The 24,375-nt window shown below is 39.7% G+C and overlaps 1 protein-coding gene across 2 annotated transcripts in view; it reads right to left on the reverse strand.

The window, feature by feature from the left end:
• The window catches only part of dpysl2b (dihydropyrimidinase like 2b), a 50,278-nt gene extending 26,074 nt beyond the window's left edge, over positions 1-24,204 (reverse strand). The window contains exons 1-2 of one of the 2 annotated variants that reach the window (XM_041810712.1): positions 23,721-24,204; positions 373-461 (exon numbers count right to left, since the gene is read on the reverse strand). In XM_041810712.1, the coding sequence (XP_041666646.1) occupies positions 373-461; positions 23,721-23,987 (356 nt within the window). In that variant the 5' untranslated portion in view covers positions 23,988-24,204. Of the gene's footprint in view, positions 1-372; positions 462-16,800; positions 17,100-23,720 lie in introns of those variants that run through there. The other variant, XM_041810713.1, reaches the window with a different exon arrangement.
• Positions 24,205-24,375: the final 171 nt, after the last annotated feature.

The following is a 24,375-nucleotide window of genomic DNA, read 5'->3' on the forward strand; positions in this document are numbered from 1 at the left end:
CATCCACAGATTTTCTTCAAGTTTGCACAAATGTCTTGTCTGTCTGAAGAAAGAAATTATTTGATTTTAGAGGTGGTAGGTCAAAGGTCAAGGTCATTGAATCTCATGTCTATTCCTTACATAAATGTCCCGTCTGACTCCAGAATTAACTGAATACATTTTACACAAGGTAAAAGTTCCCCAGGTTAAAGGTAAAAACCACCAAGCCCCTCTTCTTGACCCACCACTGCACTTTTACTGTCCAGGACTTTTAGATCTCATGGAGACATAACTCTGCCAGGCAGTTTTCTGGACTTTTCTCCTAAGAAGTTAGACTGATGAGATGAATATTAACTCTGATGTATGGGTTCAACTTCAAAGTGTTGTACTCACTTGATGACCCCATCCTCCATGTAAATGTCAGCACAGAAGGACTGGTCATCGTTCACAATCTTCCCCCCTTTGATCAGGAGACGATCACTCTGAGAAACAAAAAGAAGATCCGTTATTTCAACCACATTTAAACATGTGAAATATATCAACAGGACAAACTGTGGGAAACAGACATCTGAGTGAGTTAAGAGCAGCCTTGCCTTTTATAAAGCCTATAAAAATGTGCTTATGCGAGGGTGAGTATCCGATTTAGCTCCATTAAATACAGGATTAAGTCCATCTGATGAAGCACATTTTGGGAAATGTCATAGAAAAAAGAGCGGATTGGCAAGCGCTACAAAAAAATAAACACTTCCAACCTGGCGTGTTCGGCTTGGCCTTTTTAGGATTCATCCTGATAAGGAACACATGGCTGAGCGATGTCTGTCAGCTGGTTATACCGGCCTTATCCATCTCCTTGCACCTCACACGTTCAGATACCCATATCAAAATCCAAGTACAAGCAGGGAACTGAGATTTATAGATCAGCAGGTTTCTAAATAGTTTTCCATGGAGAAGTGCATTATTACAGAAGAGAAAAACTTCAACACTTCCTCAAAAAATGTATTCATCATGATAAGTGACTGCCATCAATAGATTGCAGCACTAGCTCTATAAACAACCCTATATTTTGTGGCTATTCATTTGTTTATATATCTATTTTTGTGGAGACAGGCCAGTGGACAGAGTGTAGGGAACAAGTGGGGAACAAAACGTGGGAAAGGAGTCACAGGTTGGATGCAAACCTGGGACAGCCCACTTCATGCACTACAGCCACTGTAAATGGCACCCATTGATTTACCTCTGGTCTCTCTGAGGTGGATTAATTTCCACTTTCTTCATCAAACACTTGTAGTTTTAGCCTTAAAACTTTACAGATGGGTGGCCCAGCAGTTAAGATGCACTCAGTTTAAGGAGGCTACAGTACTCTGAGAAGGTGGCCTGGGTTCAGGTTCAGCTAGCAGCTTCCTATCCAATATGTCATTCCCATTCTTCCTGCTGTTTCCTTCTCTCCTCAGCCCTTACCAAAAAAAGGCAAATGCCCAGTTTGCAGCCAAGTGCAAAGCGGACCTCCCAGTCCGAGGCCATGGTTCTCTGCAGTGGATTGCTCCCACCGAATGGGGAGTCAAGTTCAAGTATCTTGGGATCTTGTTTACATGTAAAGGTAGAATGGACCATGAGGTTGAAGAGTGGATTGGTGCAGCAGACATTATACCGGACCGAGGGAGCTGAGCTGGAAGGTAAAGTTCTCAATTTAATGGTCAGTCTCCGTCCAAGGCCTCACCTATGTCATGAACACTGGGTAATGTCAGAAAAAATGAAATCCTGAGTTCAAACTGTTGAAATGAGGTTTCTCAGGAGGGTGGGAGGATAATAATGGCGTTAAATCTTCCTTTTTCAAATAATAAATGAATATGTATTAATATATTTTCTGTCCCTCTCTTCACTTTCTAAGGAAAGAGTTAAGCTTGTAAAGATTGAGGCAGAAGTTTATCAGTATTGATATCTGTGTCAGCAAAAATTAGTTTGGAAATATCAACTTATCAGAAAATCCAATATCCTGCATCCCTAGTCCAAACATAATTTTAAATAATCAAAAAATAATAATAATAATCAAAGTGGCTCTGCATGTTCAAAGGCAGAAACAGAGCCTAAAAGTTCATCCCTCCTCCTCCTCCTCCTGCTGCTGCTTAATTCCAGCTCTGCTCAAACAACAACATTAGGAGGAGTATTCACAGTTACAACAATGAAACAGAAACCCGCCCACAGACACACCCCTCCATCCTCCTCATGTGCTTGTGCTGTCACGGTAACGACATCAGAGCGGGCCAATCAGAGCGTTGGCTGTGTAATCAATCATCCACGCCTGCTGCTGGGACACTTGTCTCTGTGCAGGAGGGGGAGAAGAGGGGGGGAGGTCTGCCACCTCCACAGTCTCCCACTCGGAGGCCCTCACCCCCCGTCCCCTCAGCCCAGCGTCCCGGGCTCTGTCTGTCCAAAAAGGGAGTGGCAGCTCTGGTCACAAGGACTCCAGCATCCCAGCTAACAAAGACTGCTCTGTTTGAGCTGCTGCCGGGCCAGCAGCTCTGCCCCGGACACAACTGCTGTGCTGCAAACGCTCCCAGTCACTGCCCCACCCTCAATCTGAGCTGCACTGCAGAACTCTGATCATGACACTTTTTTATCTTTTTCACCATCATTTAGGAGTCTTTAATGCTCAGCAGTGGATGAGAAATGGCATAACTCTTTACACGCACAACCAGGAGCAGGTGGAAACTGTGCATCGTATTTCTTCAGACATCAAAATTCAAATGCATCCATCCATCGTTCGATTAGGGTTGTCAGAATTGGTGCATTCATTGTGATACATTAAGGTTCACAATTTCAGCACTGCAATGCAATAAATCACTATTTTAATAGCATGTTTGCAATTCTATTGTTTGCAATCAAAACAAAAAAAGTTCAATGAGAGCTGCCCTGCTACACCAATGTGGTCTGAAACCATGGCCTGGAGCAGCATTCCCCAAACATCTGCATGCTGTGGCCCATATACTTTTGTTTTTATTTCAAAAACTGGCATTAACATTACTCTGGATTAATTGGTGGATTATTGTCTGGTTAAATGGGTTACAATAGGTTACATAAAATCCTGTAGTGATAGAAAAAAGGTTTATGTCAGTTATTTGGTTTCTTTAATCTATGTCAGTTCCACGTGGCCTAAAAACTTGTTTTTAAAACATTAGAATGTGGGAGTTTAAGCTATGACATGCTTTTCTAAGAACCCATGAATTACAGTAGCCTATTTGTGTATTTATATGTCATATTTAGACATTTACTGTAGTTCCATGGCTTTGTTAACTTAAAAGAGATGCTCCTCTATTTTTACCACTCCTTATCAATGCTTTCAGCTAAAGGGGGAGGGGCCTCATATCAGTCTTTGCCCTGGGCCTCCAAATTACTAAAACCAGCCCTGCCTCACACCTGCAGCTCTCCCTGACACACTGCTCCACCCTGCCTCATTTGTAGCTTTTGCTCTTTTGACAGTATTTATTATCAGTGGTACATTAAAGATTAAAAAAAAAAAAATGTTTGGACAAGTTTCTCAAGATATCACGTTATTTCAACATGTGATTCGTGTGTGTTCAGCTCATTTATGATGACGTGTATGGCATTGATCATCATAAAATACGGGTGTGGGAGTGCTGAAGAAAACTGTTAAAATAAGAGAAGCTTCAATTTGAACACAAGACATGCACATGCGCCCAATGCTAACAGTATACAGATTTGAAAAAAAAAAAGTTTTCATTTAAATTTGGCAGCTAAAGCCCATCTTCTTTGTGTGGGACTTGTAATTAATCTTTACTAGCAAACCCTGATAAAGGTCTAGTACTGAAACATTGCTAATAAATACCCGTCTCTTTTGCAAGTTGGACAGGTCGGGGTGTTTTCTTTGAACTGCTTGCTGGATACCTTGCCCTCTGACGCACCTGTCCTAAGAAATAGATGTGCGAAGCAACCTTTTCAGTGTTTACCTTTCTAACATTTTAGGAGGATTATGCTTTTTTCCAAGTAAACCTTAAAGAGCCACAACTGGGCACTACTTGGGCTAGTTGTGTATCACTGCTTTAAGGTCTACAGCATCTGTAGAGCAAACTTGGGGCACTAGTTGGCCTTATTTTATATGTATATAGATATATAGAGAGCTCTTTCGCCTTTATTGGATAGGAAAGCTGAAGAGAGACAGGAAATACTGGGAGAGAAAGTGGGGAAAGACATTTACCATTCACGCACAGAGACAGGGAATCAACCCTGTGACCAGAGCATTGAGGCCTGGCCTCATTTTTTTGTTGCAAAAGTGAGCTGGTTATGCTGAAGTTTGACAAAGACTAGGTTATTTGAGTTGAAGATTATCTTATTTAAATCACCCCCAATCTGCCTCTTTGTCATTGACCTGCCACCTCCATTACCCACTGTCCCATTCAGCTTCAAACACTTCTGCAGTGATTCTGATGCATAGTTAAAGCTTTCTATATCTAAAGAGTAAATATACTTGTTCATTTTACTCAGCAGTTAGTGTCCAACTGAGTGGCTGAGTCAGACTTTGTAAAGTACTTTTTTATTGTTTATTTTTAATGTCAAAAAGAAAGATCACCTTTCTCATAGTTTCTGTGTGTAGTGCTGCCATGAAGCACCTTATCTCATCTTTTTGTTAGAGCTGTGCAGCAACCAGACAAACACACGGATGATGTTTCATAGAGTCATATCCTCTTAAATCTAAACCATGCACTCATGCTTTTTCAATGAATGAGGGCAGATGCTGCTCACACAAGTGCTCATATTTCTACACTAGGACTTCAGCTGACTGCAGTAGATCTGGAAAATGCTCTGCAGTCTTCATCTGAAGGTGTGGTAGCACTCTGACAGCACTGATGGAACTAATGCGAATAGATGATGTGGTAATCTTCGATCTCCGAGCAGCAGACTGCTCTGGTGGAGCCGTGGCTGCGCTCCAGCCCAACCCTGGCCCACTTTCAACCCAACAACTGCTTTGAAATATGCCATTACATCATGTGCCTCATCATGACTGTCATTATCACTGCTGTTCTCCAAGAGACCTCAGCTCCGGAGTCAACACTTTTCACTCAAACTAAAAGAGTGGGAGCCAAAACCAAGAGTCAGAATTAACTTTTCATTTTTGATCCTTTTAGAAGGGTGAAGTTTCGGGTTACTGTCTGAGAGAATGGGTGATGTGTCTGAGGTGTTCAGGGTTTCAGCTTTAACACTTCAGCAGCAGGAAATTAGCAGAAGGATTACTCGCCCTGAATCCCCTTCTGCTGTATAATCATCTAATTGTTTTGGAGCTCTCAGGGTTGGAGAGAGAGTGTCTGGTTGTTCTGGATCCCAGCCAAACATGACAGTGACCTTTCCTCCATGGGAACCTCTTCCAGCAAACAGGATGTGGACAAATCTCAATGGGTGCACTGTTGCTAAACTGCTGTGTTTTCATTCCTGACCAGAATAGCTGACCGCTGGTGAAAGCGTCATCCCAGGAAAATGCAATATAGATTATTTACATTAGGAAAGCTATGTTCTGTAACTATTTTACAGTGTTAAATCATATTTGTTTTACTTAACACAAGGCAGTAACTTTCTCTGACTCTCTGAATGACTATTTTTTATTTGTTAAATCTAGAGACAAGTTTCTAAAAATGAAGTAAAATTCTTCATAAGGATTCTCCTTTTATTGAGAAGACTTTTAGAGGAAACATCTTTAAGAATGTTAACATAGCCCTGTTTTCTGTAGGATCACAGCCAGAATCAATGACCTGCATGACTGAGGAACTCCAAAACTTTCAGAATTCCCATGCATGATGCTTAAATGCATTCTTACAGTAGAAATAAACATGTTAACAGCCTGTAAGAAAGAGATTGGCTAAAATTGTTCATTCATTTTGGGCATATACAGGGGGTAAAATATTTAACCAGTAGATTGTAATTTTTCTTTAAAAATGATAAGATGTTGTTTTAAATAACAGTTTTGAAAAATCTTTTTTGGGAGGTTGTGTATTTTGGAGGTCCTATATCTAATACAATAAATTAAACTTAAAAATATATAATTTTCATTTCATAAAGTTAAGGTAGTGCAGGATAAATTATACCAAAAATAAGCATGGCATACATTTTCTGAGTGGTTTATACAGTCAAAGGAAAAGTTTTAACAAAATGGCAAATTAGCCAATAGCCTGAGGAGCTCACGCTGGCTGTAATGATTTACAGCACACAAACACTGGCACCGAGTTACACTGCTCCTCAGTGATGGACACGTGATTCTCGAGGTGCTTTATTGAGCACAACACCTGCACAGAGGTACGCCAATGAATAATGTAATCAAACTGACTGCTTGTTGCTGTTTTGTCACATCCCGTTCTCTGATCCCATCCTAAATATCTAAAAATCCAAAATTTGTTTATTTGATTTAGTTAAAGAAAAAAATGAGAAAAACAGAAAATTGAAAACATGCCTTTTTTTTATTATTCAGTAATCAGTCAAATATTAAATGATTAAATGATACATGGATCCTACATGTGTACTCAGACTTTCTGGGTTTGTCTAGTTGAATATAATTGGTTTGATATAATAAAAGAAAGAAAATAATAAAGGGTACAAATAGCTAAACCCTCTCCAGCAAGCAGCAACAACAGCTTTACAACAGCTACGGTAACTTTGAAAGGACATACCACTCAAAAAGCAAACAAAAATTAGCCTGTTAGCACTGCCTCACACATCGCTAATGATTAAGGACATTTCAAATTCTCTATTCGACTAAATGCTGAATTAAATTTAAGTGAATTGACTAAAGAGGAGAAAATACTTATAAAACAGGCTTAATGTGTCAGCAGGTAAGACGTAAGCCTGATATGCTATGTAGAGTGTGGCTAACATTAGCAACTAGCTCTGCCAGCCTTCATTCCTCTTTGCAGATCAGTATCGTGCTTTGATATGTGACCTCTTTACCTTTCAGTTGAGCAGTTATATGTGAGTATAACCCTCGACGGCCTACAAACCACTTTATTTCCATTTTCTAGTTAAAAGGGCTGTCGTTCCACACTGTTCCTCTGAAATGCTAACCGCTAAGCGCCAGAAGAAGTACCAGGGAAAGCTCTGACAGGAAGGCAGCAGCCATTAACAGAAGCTACAGCGGCTTCTAGTGGCAGGAGGCTTCATTACAGCTGTAAACAGGCCTTTGACTGGTATTTTAAGCCTGCGTTTATAAGAAATGATGGGTGATTAGTTTAACTTGATCGTAAATCTCGTGCTAATTTGATATACAAACTAAGACATCTAAATGCGCACATCCAGAGTGGAAAAGATTAGCTTGTTTGAGCCATCTCAGTCATACAGAGCTCCTATTATTATCACTATCTAGTTATTCCAGTTAAAGCTGGGATCTGAAGTGCTGATGAGTAGGGAAAAGACAGGCCCACCTAGCCCTGTCTGTGATGCATTTGTGGCTGTTTTTGAAATAGCCACAACTAATCGAGAGCTGAAACTGTTTCAATCAACAATATCCCAACAGAAGAGGCTTACCTACTCCAGTTGGTACTAGCAAAAGATCTGTGTATAAACCATCCAGTAATTAAGGTTGAAATATGTTCATGCAAAACCAGCTTTGACAGCCTCAAAGAAGACAGCCTCACACAAGACCCTGAGATCTTTGGAGCCAACCCAGAGGGGCCCAGACCCCAGGTCGGGTAGCAGATCCCAGGTTGGGGACCAATGCTTTATGCTTTATGGGATCAGAGCATCCTTTAGGTCAAAAAGCAGTGTGACAGTGCTCCTGCATGACCACAAGGAAAAATATATACTCTGATCAGTGTATAATCAGACAAAATACGCTCACAATGTCAGGTCACCACAATTTAACTGAGTGTAAAGCAAGTGAGGTGGATTTTAACAGATTAAAAAACTGGTTCCACAAAGATTCACCATCAACAGGCCAAGAGACGAAAATTCATGCATTTATACTGAGAGCACCTGTGAACTTTAGGTTTGAGTTGCACTTTTTAAATGTCTAGCACAGCAAAACGAGCTAATTACGTCTATTATCTCATAGCTTGTGTTCATGACCAATGGTGCTATGCTCCACTCTCATGCCCATCTAGTCACCAAACTACTCACTGCTCTGCTTATGAGTGATACCTCAAAAAAGGTGACAGCATCAGAACCATTCAACATTATGCAGTGAAAGTATGTAAACAGACTACTGATGAATGAGTCTGGATTATTCTGTGCTTTAGGCAGTCATGTGGCTCTGTCATACTGTCTCCTGCAGTTTATTAAACATTATTTAAAGCATGATGCATGAATATAAAGCTGCAGCACAACACAGGTGAAAACAGTGGAAAAAAACAGACGTCTGCTGACTGAAGAACAGTCTGAACAAACTTTGTGTGGGTGCGATGAAAGTCTTTGCCAGTGTTTCACGTAACCCGGCAACATTTTGTGTTGTTGTTGTTCAAATGGAAAATATCCTGGGAAATTTCATGAAGTAAGGTGAGGACCGCTGCCAGGTCAGACATTTAGCACTATGATTTATGTGTGTTCTGGATTATTCAAAAACCAGCCAGCAACCAAAATCCCCTCAGTACATGATCAGACAACAACTGTAGGACCAGTATTTTTTTTTTCTTTATGTAAAACAGAACGCTGACTGACTGACCAGCCAAACAGGAAGAAAACAAGATCCCAGAGGGGTTAATGTGAGACTAAAAGCTTTGGTTTGGAGGGCAGGACAAAATGGAAAAAAAAGCACATTTGGTAAGCGTCAATTAGGTAGATGTTGGATCTGAATACAAAGAAATGGTTGCTTTTCATATTTTTCAAATTTTGCCTTTACTTCTCTTATATATTGGATTTTGGTTTTCCTCTTGATAAAAATAAATAATGTTTCATGAAGAAATACTGTCTCTGACAATGAAGTACCCTCATATTTTCTCTTTCATACACACTTTCTCTGCATAATTGAAATATGTTTTTATTTCTTCAATGAAAATCAAGAATCATTTTTAAGGAGATGTGTGCAGAGTTTGTTCGCCACTAGTGGTGAGGTGGCAGATTGTTTTAAACAGGCTCAATTTCCCTTTTTAGGTGTCCAAAACTTGCAAAAATTTTTTACTTTTTAGTCATGTATGTCCAATTTGCACCACCGTTGCTAAGGCAGTTGTTAAGGCTGAACAATACCTGTATAAAAAATACGGAACTAGATAAATAAAAACTGCTATAGGGATATCTTTTCTTTATGTAATACATAATGCAATTTGAAAATTACAGGGAGAAGGTACATTTTTGTTGTTAAATACAGTATGGGCAATTAAAGTTTGAATCAAACAGTCATAATTTAGTTGTTTTGCACTTTTGAGTCATTTTTATCCTATGCCTGCAGAATAAGAGATGTGCAATAACAAGTGGTGCACATGGTAAGCTGGCTAAACGAAGTCAGTGCTGGGTGTAACGCATGACTGTAACATTTGTCTGTAACACAGTAGTGTAACACGTTACTACTGCTATCTTAGTAATCAGTGGGTGACTTCCTGTGACTTGGACCGCTATTTACATAGTCATTATATGTGAGTTAACAAGAACACTAAACTGTCTTTTAAGTGATCATGCACTGATTAAATTATCTTTATCAGAATTATATTTACTGCCTCTATAATACATTAAATTGTCACACTGAGGATTAAAAATTCCTCATTGACCTCTTTCACAGTGTGCTGCAGCTGGAGGCACCGTGGTCCTGATACAGATTTCCCCCACAGTGTTCTTCTTTGTTCTTTTGCTGATTGATAAAAACATTCCCTTACAGTACACTCAGGGACAAACACGCTCTGAGTATTCCCTCTGACTTCTGGCTCTATGAATGGAACAATTTGGAAGATATTGAGCGTGAATAAACAAGGCTGAGCCGCTGGGTGGGTGATTTACAGAGCAGCATGGTTGTGTTTAATGTGTGAACAGACATCGCCCCGGGGTGCTGTGCACAGTGAGATAACAGCAGGAATACAGTGAGGCGACTTTAACAGTAAGTACAAACACAGTGAGCGGCCCCCAGGGAAACTACTGTAGTACTGGTTTACTCACAGACCGCCTGCTGAGCCCTCATCCTCTGGGGATTGTAGTCACTTTAATCCTGGACCGTCTTATTATAGCCACACTCTATTTTTACCTTACCTTAATGTGCATTTACTTCACTTAGACATCATCTTTGTCCTTGCTTCTACTTTGCTGTCACTGTGATATTCAAATAAAATCAACACCCCTCACAGCACAAAAAAGGATCTCATCTGGAGCAGATCTAACTTTAAACTGACTCTAGAGCTGAAGTTATTAACCATTTATTCACTCTGCAAATTTAATTAAAAAAAAAAAACAAAAATGCCAGAATGTTTTTCCTTAATCTATATAATAATCATTTAATTTAATAATTTATGTTATTGATAGAGCAAAAACAGCTGAAATTATATGATTCCAGTTTCACAAGTTTGAAAATGTACTAGCTTTCTTTGACTATTATTTTTTGCAGTTGCAAGTATCGATTAAATTGAATTAAATGATTGTTTTCTAATTATTCAAAAGTCCAAAAATATTCAGAAAAATGTTCCTCAAAAGTTTAAGCCCAAGAGAAATTTTTGACCCACAGTGTAAACTACATTTTCTAGTTACAGTATGTTTTAATATCTATTAGCTTCTAAATAGAACCAGGGGTCTGGATTCTCAGGTATTCTGGTTTGTATTTGTACTTAATTTGAAGTCCAGCTTGTACTGACCAATTATATTGGAGTATGCCTTGGTGTCTGCAGGAGAATCAGTCTGTGTGCAAAGCAAAAAAAAAAAACAGGCGGTGCTTTATCTGTGCTTATAACATACTGACTCCCATTGATGTGTTCTTACAGTGATTTACTCGTCTCTATGAACAGATACCTTTATAAAAATGTGGATAACGATCCACTATAGATCAAACATTTCAACTTGAGACACAAAACTGCTTGAGAAACAATTAATCTGGCCTCCATTCAAAAATTAAAATGTTTTAAAAGTTGATTTTATTTCTCCTCTAGACAAGGCTGGATACAAATTGTATTTTGATGTTGTGTCTGCAACCAGAAGAACTGCAAAAAAATCACAAGACAATCAGTCTCTTTTGAGACTTTCTATCCTTGAGATGAGACTCCCAGAAGCAGTGCATAGCATACTCTGGAATGTATGGACAAAGATATGATCCCGTTTACACTGCAGACATAAATGCCACATGCAAAAAGAAGTCTTGCCTGGAAGTTGTTCAACACAAACAGCTAGCTTTACTGGAATGATACTGGGTTTTTTTTTGTTACCAAAAATGTGTAAAATAATGGTATTTTAATTTCATATAAAACCTACAGTGTGCCTTGGATTGCTTTTTGAAGGACAGTTGCTTTTTTTCTATTTTTTACTATGAATTTTTGAAATAAATCTTCACAAGATTAAGTGCATCTTAAGTTCACTGCAAAAGATTGAAGTGCACGGGATTTTGTTTAGGCAGCAGAATATTATTAGCCTAAAAGTTGAGCATTATATTGACTTGAAATTTTTGGTGAACCTTAAGAAAACAGCAGTGAATCTTCTCTTACATTGACTGGAGTGTTTGGGGAACGCTGCATGTCGCATGTGTTTGAATGGCACAAAAGATTTTGTGAAGACAGAAAGGATGTCGAGATGAGCAATGTTCTGAGTGTCCATGCACATGAAAAACACTTCAAACATTCAACAAATCGAAAAAAAATCAAACATATTGATTGATGATTCAGTGTAAGAATGAGAGCAGAAATGGTCTCCATTGATAAAGAGAGAGACAATTTGGCAAATTTTGGATTAAAATTTGATCATGATAAAAAACTATGCCAGGTCTATCAAGTGATAATTGCTAAAGGGTTCCAACTTTGCAGTTTGTTAAACCAAGAAACAGCAAATGTGAAAAATTCTTTGGCTAAAAAATCTAACCAATGACTGAAACCCTTGAACTTTAAGCTGTAAGTAGAACAACTTTAACTTTAGACTTTTTTAGTCTACAAGCAAAGTAGTTAGCTTTTAATCATTTGTGTTTCTTATTTTAGACAAAAATTTTAGTCAATTTATTGTACGGATAAGAGTTTCTCTAATCAAGCTTTATAATAACTTCAATGCCACACCTTAAATCTTTGTTCAGGTTTAGCTGCATGCATCAGAACTACGGTGAAAAAAGCTGTGAGTCACGGTAACTCCAAACCAGGTGGCTAACTCATGGAAGTCCATCCATATTTGATGAGAGCTGCTGTGAGTAAATCTCTGCCTGTGCAGCTGACCCGACTCCATCTGGTCCACACAAACCAGTCAGCTCCACCAGAACCACACCCATCATGTTGAAGATGCATGGATGAAACTCTCAAAATCCCCATTAGCTGTAAACTCTCTGTTTGATTGGCCCATGCAGAAAGGATCAGCACACTGTGAGTTCCTTTGTCAGCCTTTCCTGCGCTGATTTTATTCAATTTAAACTCATTTCCTCTGCAGCCTCTGTTCGGGTTAATAATCTCATCTACTCCTCTTGAGTCTGCACAGCCAGGAAGCGGGTAGAGAGGTGGAACTATTCTGAATAATGACATCCAAGAAGTACAATCTCTTTCCAGCAAGTCTTCAGCTTAACTTAAAAAAAATCAAGACATAAATCCCGTCTCTGACCCCTTTCTCTCATGCAACGGTAAAGAATAGGACGTTTATCTATTTAGGTCTTACTTAATCACCGCAGGGACTACAACCCTCCTCCTAATCCTCTGATCACGCCTCCTCCTCCTCCTGCTCTCTCCTGAGGGCTGAGCAGAGAGTGAATCACCTGAGAAGCTTCATGTTTCCACCATAGCCACTAATCATATCAACACCATACTCCAAAAAATGCTGTAAATTATCATCAGCTGTGAAATCATTCAACTTATTAACCATGAAAATATGTAACAGCCCCAAAGGGATTTAAATATGAGAAAGTTTGTGGAAAAGAAAAACTGGATTGTTCTTGTTCTGAATTATTACCTCCATTTGTAATGTACTGCAAACATCATTTAGAAAATCCTATTTTAAAATCAGTAACAGAATCAGCTTTACTGGTTGCAAGATGTGCAGTGGGTGCAAGAATGCTGACTAGACCTGATCAAAAGTTTAAATTATGCAAGGGTGGGCAGCATTACATGAGGTTGATAAGATAATTCAAGATAACTGATTAGTGCAAATGTGCATACGAGGTGAGGCATTTTACTACAGTGCAATATCATATCTATAAACTGTTGAGTGATCATCAGAATGACTCTCTGAGTGTTAAGTGGTCATCAGAGTGACTCTGTGACTGTTCGGTGGTCTTCAGAGTGACTCTGTGACTGTTAGGTGGTCTTTGGAGTAACTTTGTGTAGTAGGTCATATTATTATGTCTTTTCTAAGTAGGTTGTATAATATGGCTACATCTACTCATTATTTCGCTGTTTGAGTTATCTTTCCCTTACCCCCCTACACATTTTGTTCTCCAATAGTATAAAAAAGTTAAAGTGTATTTAAGATAGCTTTTTAATATATTTTCTGACTAAAAGTCTCCGCTTACAATGATATAAATGTTGGATAAGCTAAAAATCAAATGGCAGAAAAAGCAATCAGTCGTTAGAATTGCATTGAAGTAATTTTGAACCTATCCTTGGTGAACAAATCCCTCATGAAAAACAGATATTCCAGCCAACACCGGTGTTATTCTGAGATCTTTTGATATAAAGTGAGAATGATTTCTAGCCTGTTTGATGTGCAGGCCTGCAGGACAAATTGTTCAGATGTGCACACCAGTTCTGGGAGTGTCCACCACCCACAGTTACCCAGAACATGCTTCCCTGAGTGGATCCAGAGAGACGCTTGCAGACATATAACTCAGGAAGCCTGCATAAATATCGACACTGTGGTGCTTTGCTGTGTCCAGCTTGGAATGAATTAAATCAGCTTTGTTTGTCCTGTTTTTAAGATGTGCAGCAGATGTAGGGTGGAGGGGCGTGTGACTAAGTATTAAAAACTTTGGATTCAAAAAGTAATAATTTAATGATTTCACTTGATATCATTTGCCATGAACTACTTTCATTTTCTCATTTGAGCTTGTAAAAACTGCTTATAATGTGTTCTTATGAGCTTCCACTGGGACTAATACTAATCAGCAGTGCTGATTTGTAAGACATGCTGCTAAAATACTGTAAAATCAGTGATTTTTTATTGGTAAAAGTCATATTTATCCATGTGACATATTTGTGAGAATCTCCAAAATTATGATCATCAATTTCTGTCATTATATTCTGTGAGTAACTTAGACTCATCACCTTATTATGCTTTCCTGGCTTGAATCATAGCTGCACTATTGATCTCTGTGGTGTAGCTTATAAACCAGGAGTTATCTACATATTTGGTTCCATGTTTGCCATCTTTGGAGCTACTAAAGTGGCTGTGAGGGACCAAATATGCTCCATTGTTATCAGAATAAATGGTATACTCATGCCAGAAGTGACAGTTCATGCCTGAAAGACACAACCACTACAGATTTTATCTACATGCACACATAACTTAATAAAATGCTATGAATTACACATACAACTCTGTCTTTTGTTCTGAGCTATTTTCTAACATTAAACTCTATTACTATTTCTAATCCATCAGACAGTAGCCTCTTTCCTGATCCACTCTGCCACTGTGCATGCATCTTCTCTTCATTACACAGCTGAGAGAGAAGCATGGAGGAAATAGGACCCACTGTCCCCTCCCTTCCTCTGGCCCCCCTCCCTTTCCCCTCCCTTTCTCTACTTTCCATTGAACCACAACCATCTACACCACCCCTCCTCAGCGATATGAATCCAGGGAAATAATCTGTGACACTGTAAATGTTCTCTCTGATGCTTACCCCCTGTAAAACAAAATCTAAATCAGAGTTGGGCTTCTTCACAGTGAAAAGAGAGCTGGAGGGAAAGGAAGGCAGCCGGGAAGTTAGCGTCAGAGCAGATGCAGGGAGGCATGTGCCCTAGGGCTGGGAAATACAGAACGTTTTATAAAAAATATTCTAAAGATATTTTCAAATGAAATGATGGGTAAAATGAGATTGTTAATATTTGTATGTGAAAGTTTATGTTGCATTACAATAAAATGTCTCCTGACTTCATCTGGCCATTAGTGAGTGCAGTATTGAATGCATTAATCTGACAAAGCAAAACTGATGCTAAGCTTCAGACTGTTTACAATAAAAACCACTATCAGCAATGTGCTTTTGATGACAGCTCAAATGCATATTATTTTCTTTATTTGTTTATTTCTTTATAATTTAAATGAATTTCCATTAATTAATCACATGGGTGAAAATAGGGTTCAGAAGTAATGATCCTCTCAAATTTTAAAAAATGCTTTTGATCAGAGCTCAGCAGGCTGGCTCTGTACCAGAGCAGAAAGACAGAAGTTGGGGAATAAATTTACTGTTTTCTGGCACAAATCTTTCTATTATGATGCTTTTAATGACCCATAAACCATCGTGACTGATAGATTTGGGAAATTTACCTCACAATGAACAAAACCATGGCACGTAACTGGCTGTTTACTTTCAATGAAGGCAGTGACATCAGCTACAAACAGACTGTATTTAGATTAACTGCTATGGGATTTGATATCGTTGTAGGCTGTAGGGAAGGGGTAATTCCCATCAGGACTGGTGATGTCATGGGCTCCTTTATCAGGTGTGTTAAGACACAAATTTTGGATTTCACTTTACAGGGACTTGAATAATAAGTTAATTTTTAAATCACCTGACAGTAATATTTCTTTTATCTCATCTATGAACATTGCCATTAGTACAAATGAAGTGAAACTGATACTTTTTAATACCAAGGCAACAAAAATATAAGCCCTACACACCCAGTAAAGACCCATTTGTTGTTCTAAATTGTCAAAATTCTAGACAAACTCCAGCACAGAATCTACACTGCATAGATATCTTGACATTTGGAAAAGCTGCTGGAACTATAAGGATCAAGGGTTTCCCTTATCCCACACCATTTCTACCCACTTTTGCAAAAGTTGCCAAAGTGTTTGTGCATTTTATGGAAAATGTTTTTAAAGTATTGGAAATTTTGTTTGCTTTAATTTACATAAATGGTATCAAATATGTATCAACATTCAATTTCAATTAGAAAAATCAAAATTTCTAATTCTGGTATTGTGAGGCCATTCGTTACTTCTTTAATTTAAAAAAATCCATATTTTCATCATGTAGTGCCATTCAAATGTGTAGACGTGATTTTGGTCCATATCGCCCAGCCCTACTTTGTCCAGCAGTTGTTGTGCAGTGAAACCACACCGGCCACCAGACACACCGCCTAACAAAGACCACCGGCGTGAAATCTCTGTCATTCAGGCAGAGCAGAGCAAAGACAAAGAGCAGAGGAGAGAGTGTGAGTGTGCAGCAGAAAGGAACACTTTGAGGTCAAGGGATAGCTCGCTTTTACGCGGAGAGGGGCACTTGTCGCAAAGATGCTGCAAAAACCACGTTTTATAGCCTGGCGGCCTCACACGTTTATCGACACCAACGTGGGGTTGATCCGTAGAAAGCAAACTTCAAAATAAAAGCCAGGTGGTGTGCAAAAACGCATTACAAAGCACTTCTGTGCAGACTTATTCTTAAATGAGGAGTGGAGAGGCGCAGCCTCATAAACCATGCCGCCCCGGTGACATCCTGCACCCACACCCGCAGGCCCACGCTTTCAGACACCAGACTGGATTTCATCTGAGCTACTTCAGAGTTAAAAGCATCCCAGCACTCACTGTGATACGGGGGATGTTCTTCTTGCCCTGATAGCCAGACATCTTCGCCGGTAGTTCGTCTTGCGCTGCGCCCTGGAACCGCAATCTATGCAACGGGATGTGCGGATTACTGCTGCTCGCCGGGTCCAAACGAGGAGGATGATGATGATGATGAAGAAGAAAAAAGCCGGGAAGAACTCAGCTGATCCTTTGGGAGACCGCAAACGTAAAGAAACAAAGTGTGTCTCAGCTCCGGATCGCGTCCTGGCAGCCTCCCGGTGTCCGCCGATGCACCAAAAGCTTTCCTTACCCAGACGGAGTCAGACAAGAGGGGAAGGGAGGGAGGGACCACTCGCGAGCCTCTTCCCCATAAAAGAACCTTACGGAGCATGCGCAGAGCCTCGCCCTGCTCCATTGACAGGAGAGCGCCACTAATGCCATCAATTGCTCTCCGTGGATTAGAGAAGGCAGAGAGTGCAGCAAGTGAACAAACGAAGGAACAGCCAGCAGCCATCTTAACTCCCCTCTCTTCTCCTGTTCTCTCTTTTAAATCTCTTTTTTCTTTAAAACAACTATAGCAACATAATCCAGTAAGTCTGACATAAATTATTCATGATATGCAGGAGAGGCAGAGCTGTGACAGGACAGTTAGATTTAAAGCAACACAGCCTTTCCACCTGAATAGTAGTTTGAAAGTTGATCCAACAGTACGATATGTTTCACCAGAGAGTAAAGGGTCTACCCCATTTCCACACAGTGTTAGGATTACCAAGAAACTCGGGCGGTGGGCAATGGTTCTCCTGTTCACACACCACCCCTCAGCTAAAAAGAAGCCAGTGAGCCTGGCTCAGAAACAGAAGAGGACAGTGACAGAGGATGGTAGAGTAAAAGAGAGAGACAAAACAAGAAACAGGACAAAACACAAAAATCCAGTGGCAGAGTCTTTGCCCCAGCAGCCATCATTTATAACAGACTGTGATGTAACATAAGGGCACTGGTGGATTTAGGATGTTAGAGGGGCAGGGGCAAAAATAATAATAAAAAGAGCACTTCTGTATGTACTGATGCACATTAGCACACAGAAAGTTGCCACACATTTATAGTAAAACTCTGGTTAAGATAAAAAATAATTCTATTATGTGACTATACCTACCTCAGTGATAAAACATCAGATGATTTCTGCACTGTTTAACCATTTATTTTCCAAAGACACACCAATGTCTTTATACTGTGGGGCATATGGCACTTCTTATCAATGAATTATGGCCCAAATTTCTTCAGTTTTTCAATCAAAACCAAGAGACAGAATAAAAGCACATCAAAGGCTTTCAGCCACACATTGTTTCCCTAGCACACATGTACAACTTCCCAAAAATAGCTCTACAACTTGGGTCCCGACCCACCAGTTGAGAACCATGGCTCTAGAATGCTCTTTATCAGGTTTTGACCACTATGAGAGCACCCTTCATTGCATATTATCCACTGGAAGGTCCCCTTTAAGGCAAATTTATTACATTTTGGGTTTAAAATAGGGCACTTCCTCAAATTTTGTTCACTTAAAGAACACCATAGGTGGCACTTGACAAATTTTGTCTACTAAGAGGACACCTTAGAGGGAACTTTTTCACATTTTTCTGAATTAAATTGGTACTTTGTCAAATTTTGTGTCCTAAGAGGGCAGCCTTTTAGCTTAAAGGGCACCATAGTGGGCATTTTGTCACATTTTGTCCATTAAAGAAAGCAGCCAATAGGGCAACTAACAAATTTTGTCTTCCCTAGATGGTACCTAACCTTGCAAGGCAGATGGATACGCTGTTTCTCACTGGCGAATCCATCTTGCAAAGCTCCCGTCTGAACTGTTTGGGCCTGGTTAGAAAGTGACAAGACCAATCAGCGATGAGGGGCAGTACTTTCGGGCGTGGTAGAGTCGTGACATAAGCGGTTTTCCAGATGGATGTGTGAAACAAATCTGGCTTGTCAGGTTAGATGGCACACAAGAGAGAACTTTTTCACATTGTGTTCCCATAAAGGACAAATGTTCAGAATTGTCTCCTAAAAAAGCTGCATAGAGGGCATTTTCTCAAATGTTGTTTGCAAAGTGCCCACCAAAGTGGGCACTTTGTCACATTTGGTCCACTTAGAAGGCAGCATAGAGGGACCTTTTCCACATTTTGCTCCCTTAAGGTGCACTTTGTACATGTTTGTCCCCTAAGATGGCAGGCTTGAGGGCACCTGCTTAAATTTCTTTTTCCAAAAGACACCATATTGGGCACTTTCTTACATTTTATCCACTTTGAAAGCAGCCTAGAGGGCAATTGACAAATTTTTGTCTATGCCCCCTGAAAGAGCACCTTTTCAAATTTTGTCTCAAAAGAGGGCAGCCTAGAAGGCACTTGACAAATTTTTTCTTCTAAGAAAGCACCCTTGAGGGAACTTCTCCACATTTTGCTCCCTTAAAGGGCACTATGTCCATGTTTGCCCCCTATGAGGGCAGCCTAAAGGGCACTTGACAAATTTTGTCTAAGTAGAAGGCCCCCTAGAGGAAACTTTTTCACACTGTGCTCCCTTAAAGGGCACTTTGTCCATTTTTTCTGCTTAGAGGGCACACATTTTCTTCACTTAAAGAGCACCAGAGGGGGCATAATTGCACTGGCCTCTTGTCACTGCTTGCTTACGTCACAACTCTGCTGTGCCCAAAAGTATTGCCCCTCGACACTGATTGGTCCTGTCACTTTATAACCAGGCCCAAATTGTTCAGATAGGAGCTTTGCAAGGTTATATGGTATAAGTTCAGAATCTAGGAATATTTCAGGAGCCTTGTTCCAAAACTAAAATGAGCTTTTCCCTGTTTTAGTAAAGTGTACCTAATAAAGTGGCCAGTGAGAGAAGAGGATGCCGTTTGCAGAGAATAACAAAGAAATGTTTTGATTAAATATTTCTGAGGAAAAAAAAGTACTAGAGGAACTCTCTGTTTAAGCCCTTTGCAGTTTAAAACGGTGTTTCCAATGTGACATATGTGTGAGTTTTCTATGTGTTTCTTCATAAAGTACATATTACAACAAGTGTTATGTCACCTCCTTGTACTTGTGTTTTTTTCACACACTGGATGGACACTAACCAAAATCTTGTTAAAAATATGAAATTAAGAGGAATTCATTATGGTGATGGAGAACTTTAATCCCTGTGTGTGCCAGTGCAGAAAGAACATTTTTGTTGATGAGGTATGCATAGTAATGCCAGTGAGTGGATATACTTTCATGGAGGTTTAAATCATGCATTCCTTGTTTTCCAGGGGTAGAAGTACAGGCATTGAGTACTAGAGTACTTCTTTACATATTGAAATATTTCCTTCAGTATGTAAAGATGAGCCTGATGCTCATTAGTGTACTAGTGGAGAGTTTGTGTGTGATCAGTTCAGTCTCATCTGAACCAATCAGAATACAAAGTAAATTATCTAATGATGTAAATTCATAAAGCACTACCTCAGTAAACTATTAGTGTTAATACTTTGTTACCTTCACCACTGCAGTCTACTTGCATCACCCTTTTATGTAATTATGTCTTTTATCAAATCATGTCAGAGATACTCTTTTTAAGAGGAAATCAAGCACACATGTTAGATATGAGAGAAAGACAAGAGAGTATAAAGGGTGAGTGGTCACATCAATAATGTAACACGATATCAGGCCTCAGTGCACTACACAAAGCTTTTAACAGCATCCTGAGTGCTAAAATATAAGTAAAGGAAGCACTGGCACTCATGGTACCACAGTTAACCATGTACTAGTCTGTAAAACCCTGATAATGAGTCTGAACCAGCAGCAGAAAAGTTTTAAGATTTTCCTGCAAGTCATGCAAGTCAGAGTTGCACCGAGTCCACGCCCTGGAATCTGCTGTAAAGCCATCTAAATGCATTAGCACAATGATGCTGCAGCCCTGCACATGCACATATGGAGTTGCAGCACTTTTTTCTTGGCAGTTTTGTCTTTCAGATTAGTTGACCAGGCTAGAGTAAGTGTTTGGCTTATGAGCACTGTAGCAATGCTTATGCAATTCACAACCTCTGCAGTGTTTTAAAAAAAGAGAGGAAAGAAACTGAAACCAAAAGCCTGGGCTGGGCAAAACATTTTGGGATTTTGTTTTAGATATATTGATTTATTTTGAAGTGTGATATAGGGTAACATAGAAATTGTTTATATTGAAAAAAAGATTGTTTACAGTAGGAACCATGAACAGTAACATGCTTACCGACCAAAGGACATTCTTATTGCTATAATTGGTGGTGTGTCTGTGTCGATTTGCACGCCACACACTTACTCCAATTGTGTTTGAAACCTCTCAGAGGACTTCTTGGGTATACTAATTCAAAACTGGTGCCATGTAAAAAACACAAATATGTACAGATATTCTATGAAATCCAAAAATGCAACCAAGTTGGATGTCATTGGATGTCTTATTAACACACATACACAGTAGCATCTAGGGATGCTAAGCCATAATGCAATTATTTGGGGGAAAACCCTTTCCATGCAAATTTGCTTAATTGCGTCAGGCATCTAATTATGAGGAAGGCACCAGCACTGCATAAATAGAACAAAGATAAGTCTACTCTGTGTGAGAGCTGATGCAGTTTTATGGTGCACAAACTTTCCAGAAAACAGGAAACAATTTCATCTCTGTATGACTGTAAAATAATGTTATGTAAAAAGGCTGGAAAATATTACTGTGACCCTGCTATTACTAAGCCATAACCAGGAGTTAAAAGTCCTAGCGGGACCAAATTTGGTCCTGCTCGCCTTGATCCAAACAAACTTGCTCTGTGCACTCTATTTCTGCACAAAAATGGTCATGTTACACATCAAATTAAACAGAAGAAGCTCAGCTACTAGCCAAAATAAACCATCTTTACATCCAACTCAAAAAGAACTCAAATCAATGGCCACATATCAAAGTGGCCGTAGTGCTACGTTGTCAGACACTTCCGCCCCCTATGGGATGGTGCCTGGTACTACAGACACAAACATGGTCTTATTGAAAGCCCAGTTTTCTGCACTTGATTTTCTGTTGTTTTTTGTGCCATTGAAAATAAATCTGCTCCTCTTGGTATCAAACTTTAGTTTCTTTGTAAGACTTCCTTTGAAAGGGAACTACATGGAAGTCTGGGTGATTTGAGGGGGGAAAAAGAATTCCATGATGCAGTGACCACCTATAATGACATATGAGTGAAAAAAGTTTGATACCTGTTTTTCCAATGGCAGAGATAGTGCTGAATTGGACCAAAATGTGCCCAAATGGCACAAAGGGGGATTTCGTCTGGATATTTTTATAAAATCTCTCTTATTTTGTCCTAATAACCCTCTAGTGGCATGAAATTTGAAAGAGGTAATGTCAAAATGTGGTGCTTTGGCCTACTGGAGATTTTTGGACTTCAAGTGCATTATTCCAATGAGCTATATATGCTAAAAGAGCAACAAAAAAAAATAAAAAAATAAATAGACGAAAATGAATTTTTTCATTTGCCAACTTGATTCTCTCTGATCCAGTAACATATATATACACATTTTTACAACTACTGAATAAATTTCACAGGTGCCCTCTTCATAATGGTACCTTGATCATTCAAATAGACCTTGTAGTTACAGTTATACTCATTTAAAGATGGGCTGGAAATTTTGAGCAGTAGCCTAATAAAGGAGGCTCAGGCTTAACAGGTTAAATCTGCCTGAGACTCCAAGCTGCTGATGTTTCCTTTATTTAAACCCATTGTCTGTTATTCTGAATATTAACATGGATTATGTGGGATGCAGGCGTGGATGGCATGTGCCACAGGAGCGGGTGCTAAGTGGCAGAAACCTGGACCGGGACTAAGAAAAGAGTCCTGTGCAGGGTTCAAGTCAATTTCGAAATGTTTACTCTAAATAAGGCACTCTTGTTTTATATGTTTCATGGAAGTTTGGAGAATTTGTATAATTTGTTTAAAATCAAATGATATTGATACATGTTTGGCTCCATACTTTTAAATAATAGAAGCCCTAGACACCCAATAATGGGGAATATATTGATTTCAATCATCAAATATTGCATGCAAACTCCAGAACATTCTTTAAATTTCAGGAAAAAGCTGGCAACATCTGGAGAACTGGGTAGAACTGGTAAGAAGTGAGGGTTTAACTCATTTCTCACCTACTATTTCAAATGTTGCCAATATATTTATGCAGTTTAAACATTGCGCGCTCTTTCTTTTCTGTTTTTAACTTTCTGGCTCAAATATGATTGAAGATCTTTCAGTAAGTACTTTTCGACACCCCTGATCATTGAAATATCAAGATTTGATCATTTCAAATACATGATATTCAAGAATCTAGAGATTTATGACGAACTCAGAGAGCAGAAATGTTGCCAGTGTTTTTACAGTTCAGAGTTTGTAGGAAACATTAAATAAATAGATAAATAAATAAATAAATACTGGGTGTCCAGGACTTCTGTTTTTGTTGCTTAAACAGGTTTCAATATTATTACTAGTCACATCAAAGTCTGTTTATTTAGCAACCATTTGCCACCTCGTTACAGAAAAAACATGTATCAATAAATACATAGTGTATTGTCATTAAGCTAAAGAGTCCCTATCGCCCAGCCCTATGGGAGCCACTCCCTCGCAGCCCTGCATGCTGGGCCCTTCATCTTCTCTGTTACATCACAGGGTGTTCTGGGAAATGTAGTCAGGGCAAGTTGTCTGGTCTGCTATACACTGGTTGTCAGCAGAAAATAAACCCAAGTGAGTGGGTGTCAGGAGTTGGTATTTCAACACTTTTGGATGAAAATGGCGCAGGATTGTGCACAAAAATCAGAACGTTTGATGACATGAATTACAGCCAGAGAGAGAAAGAGAAATGTGTTGGGGGGGATGAAGAAATAAGCATGCCAAATAAAGAGAAATTTACCCTTTTATCATCCAGATTCTGCAGAGCCTCCTTCCCAGTGCTCTCCCGGATCTCCACCTTCCTCGGCTGGGAGATGTCGGTCTGCCGGTCAATGACTCGGCCGTTACTCTTCCCTCTGCACGCAGACAGCGCATCAAAGTCCAGCGTCTTGCTGTCCGAGGAGCCCTCCACCGGGCAGAACATCCCACAGAACTGCTGCCTCGGCCTGGCTGGGCTGTCAGAGCCCATGCCCCTGAAGAAGGCTGGTACTTCCCCGGCGGTCGACATGCCTTTCTGGCTGTGAGGATTCCCGGGGAGAGGATGCACAGATGCTCACACTCAGCTGCTTTTTTTCCTTGACAGCCACCGCCTTTTTTTTTTTTCTTTACGCGCAGGTGGTCGCACCGTGACAAAAGCGCAAAAATGTAGGGCTAATGGTGCATGAAAACACTCCCAAAAGAGAGGAAAATGCACGGTGAATATCTGAAATGAGGGAAAAATAGGAGGAAATCCGCTGTTTTGCTGGTGATCCTCCTACTGATCAGCAAACAGTTTTGATTTGCTTACTCATGAGTCAACATTAGCCTCCAGCCTGCAGCCAATCCTGAGTTAAAAGTCAGCATATGAGGGAGAGACTCACAATAGAGCTTTGTCACCATAAAGATCCAATAGACTA

The sequence above is a fragment of the Cheilinus undulatus genome, linkage group 17 (genome assembly GCF_018320785.1).
Source record: "Cheilinus undulatus linkage group 17, ASM1832078v1, whole genome shotgun sequence".
Classification (NCBI taxonomy): domain Eukaryota; kingdom Metazoa; phylum Chordata; class Actinopteri; order Labriformes; family Labridae; genus Cheilinus; species Cheilinus undulatus.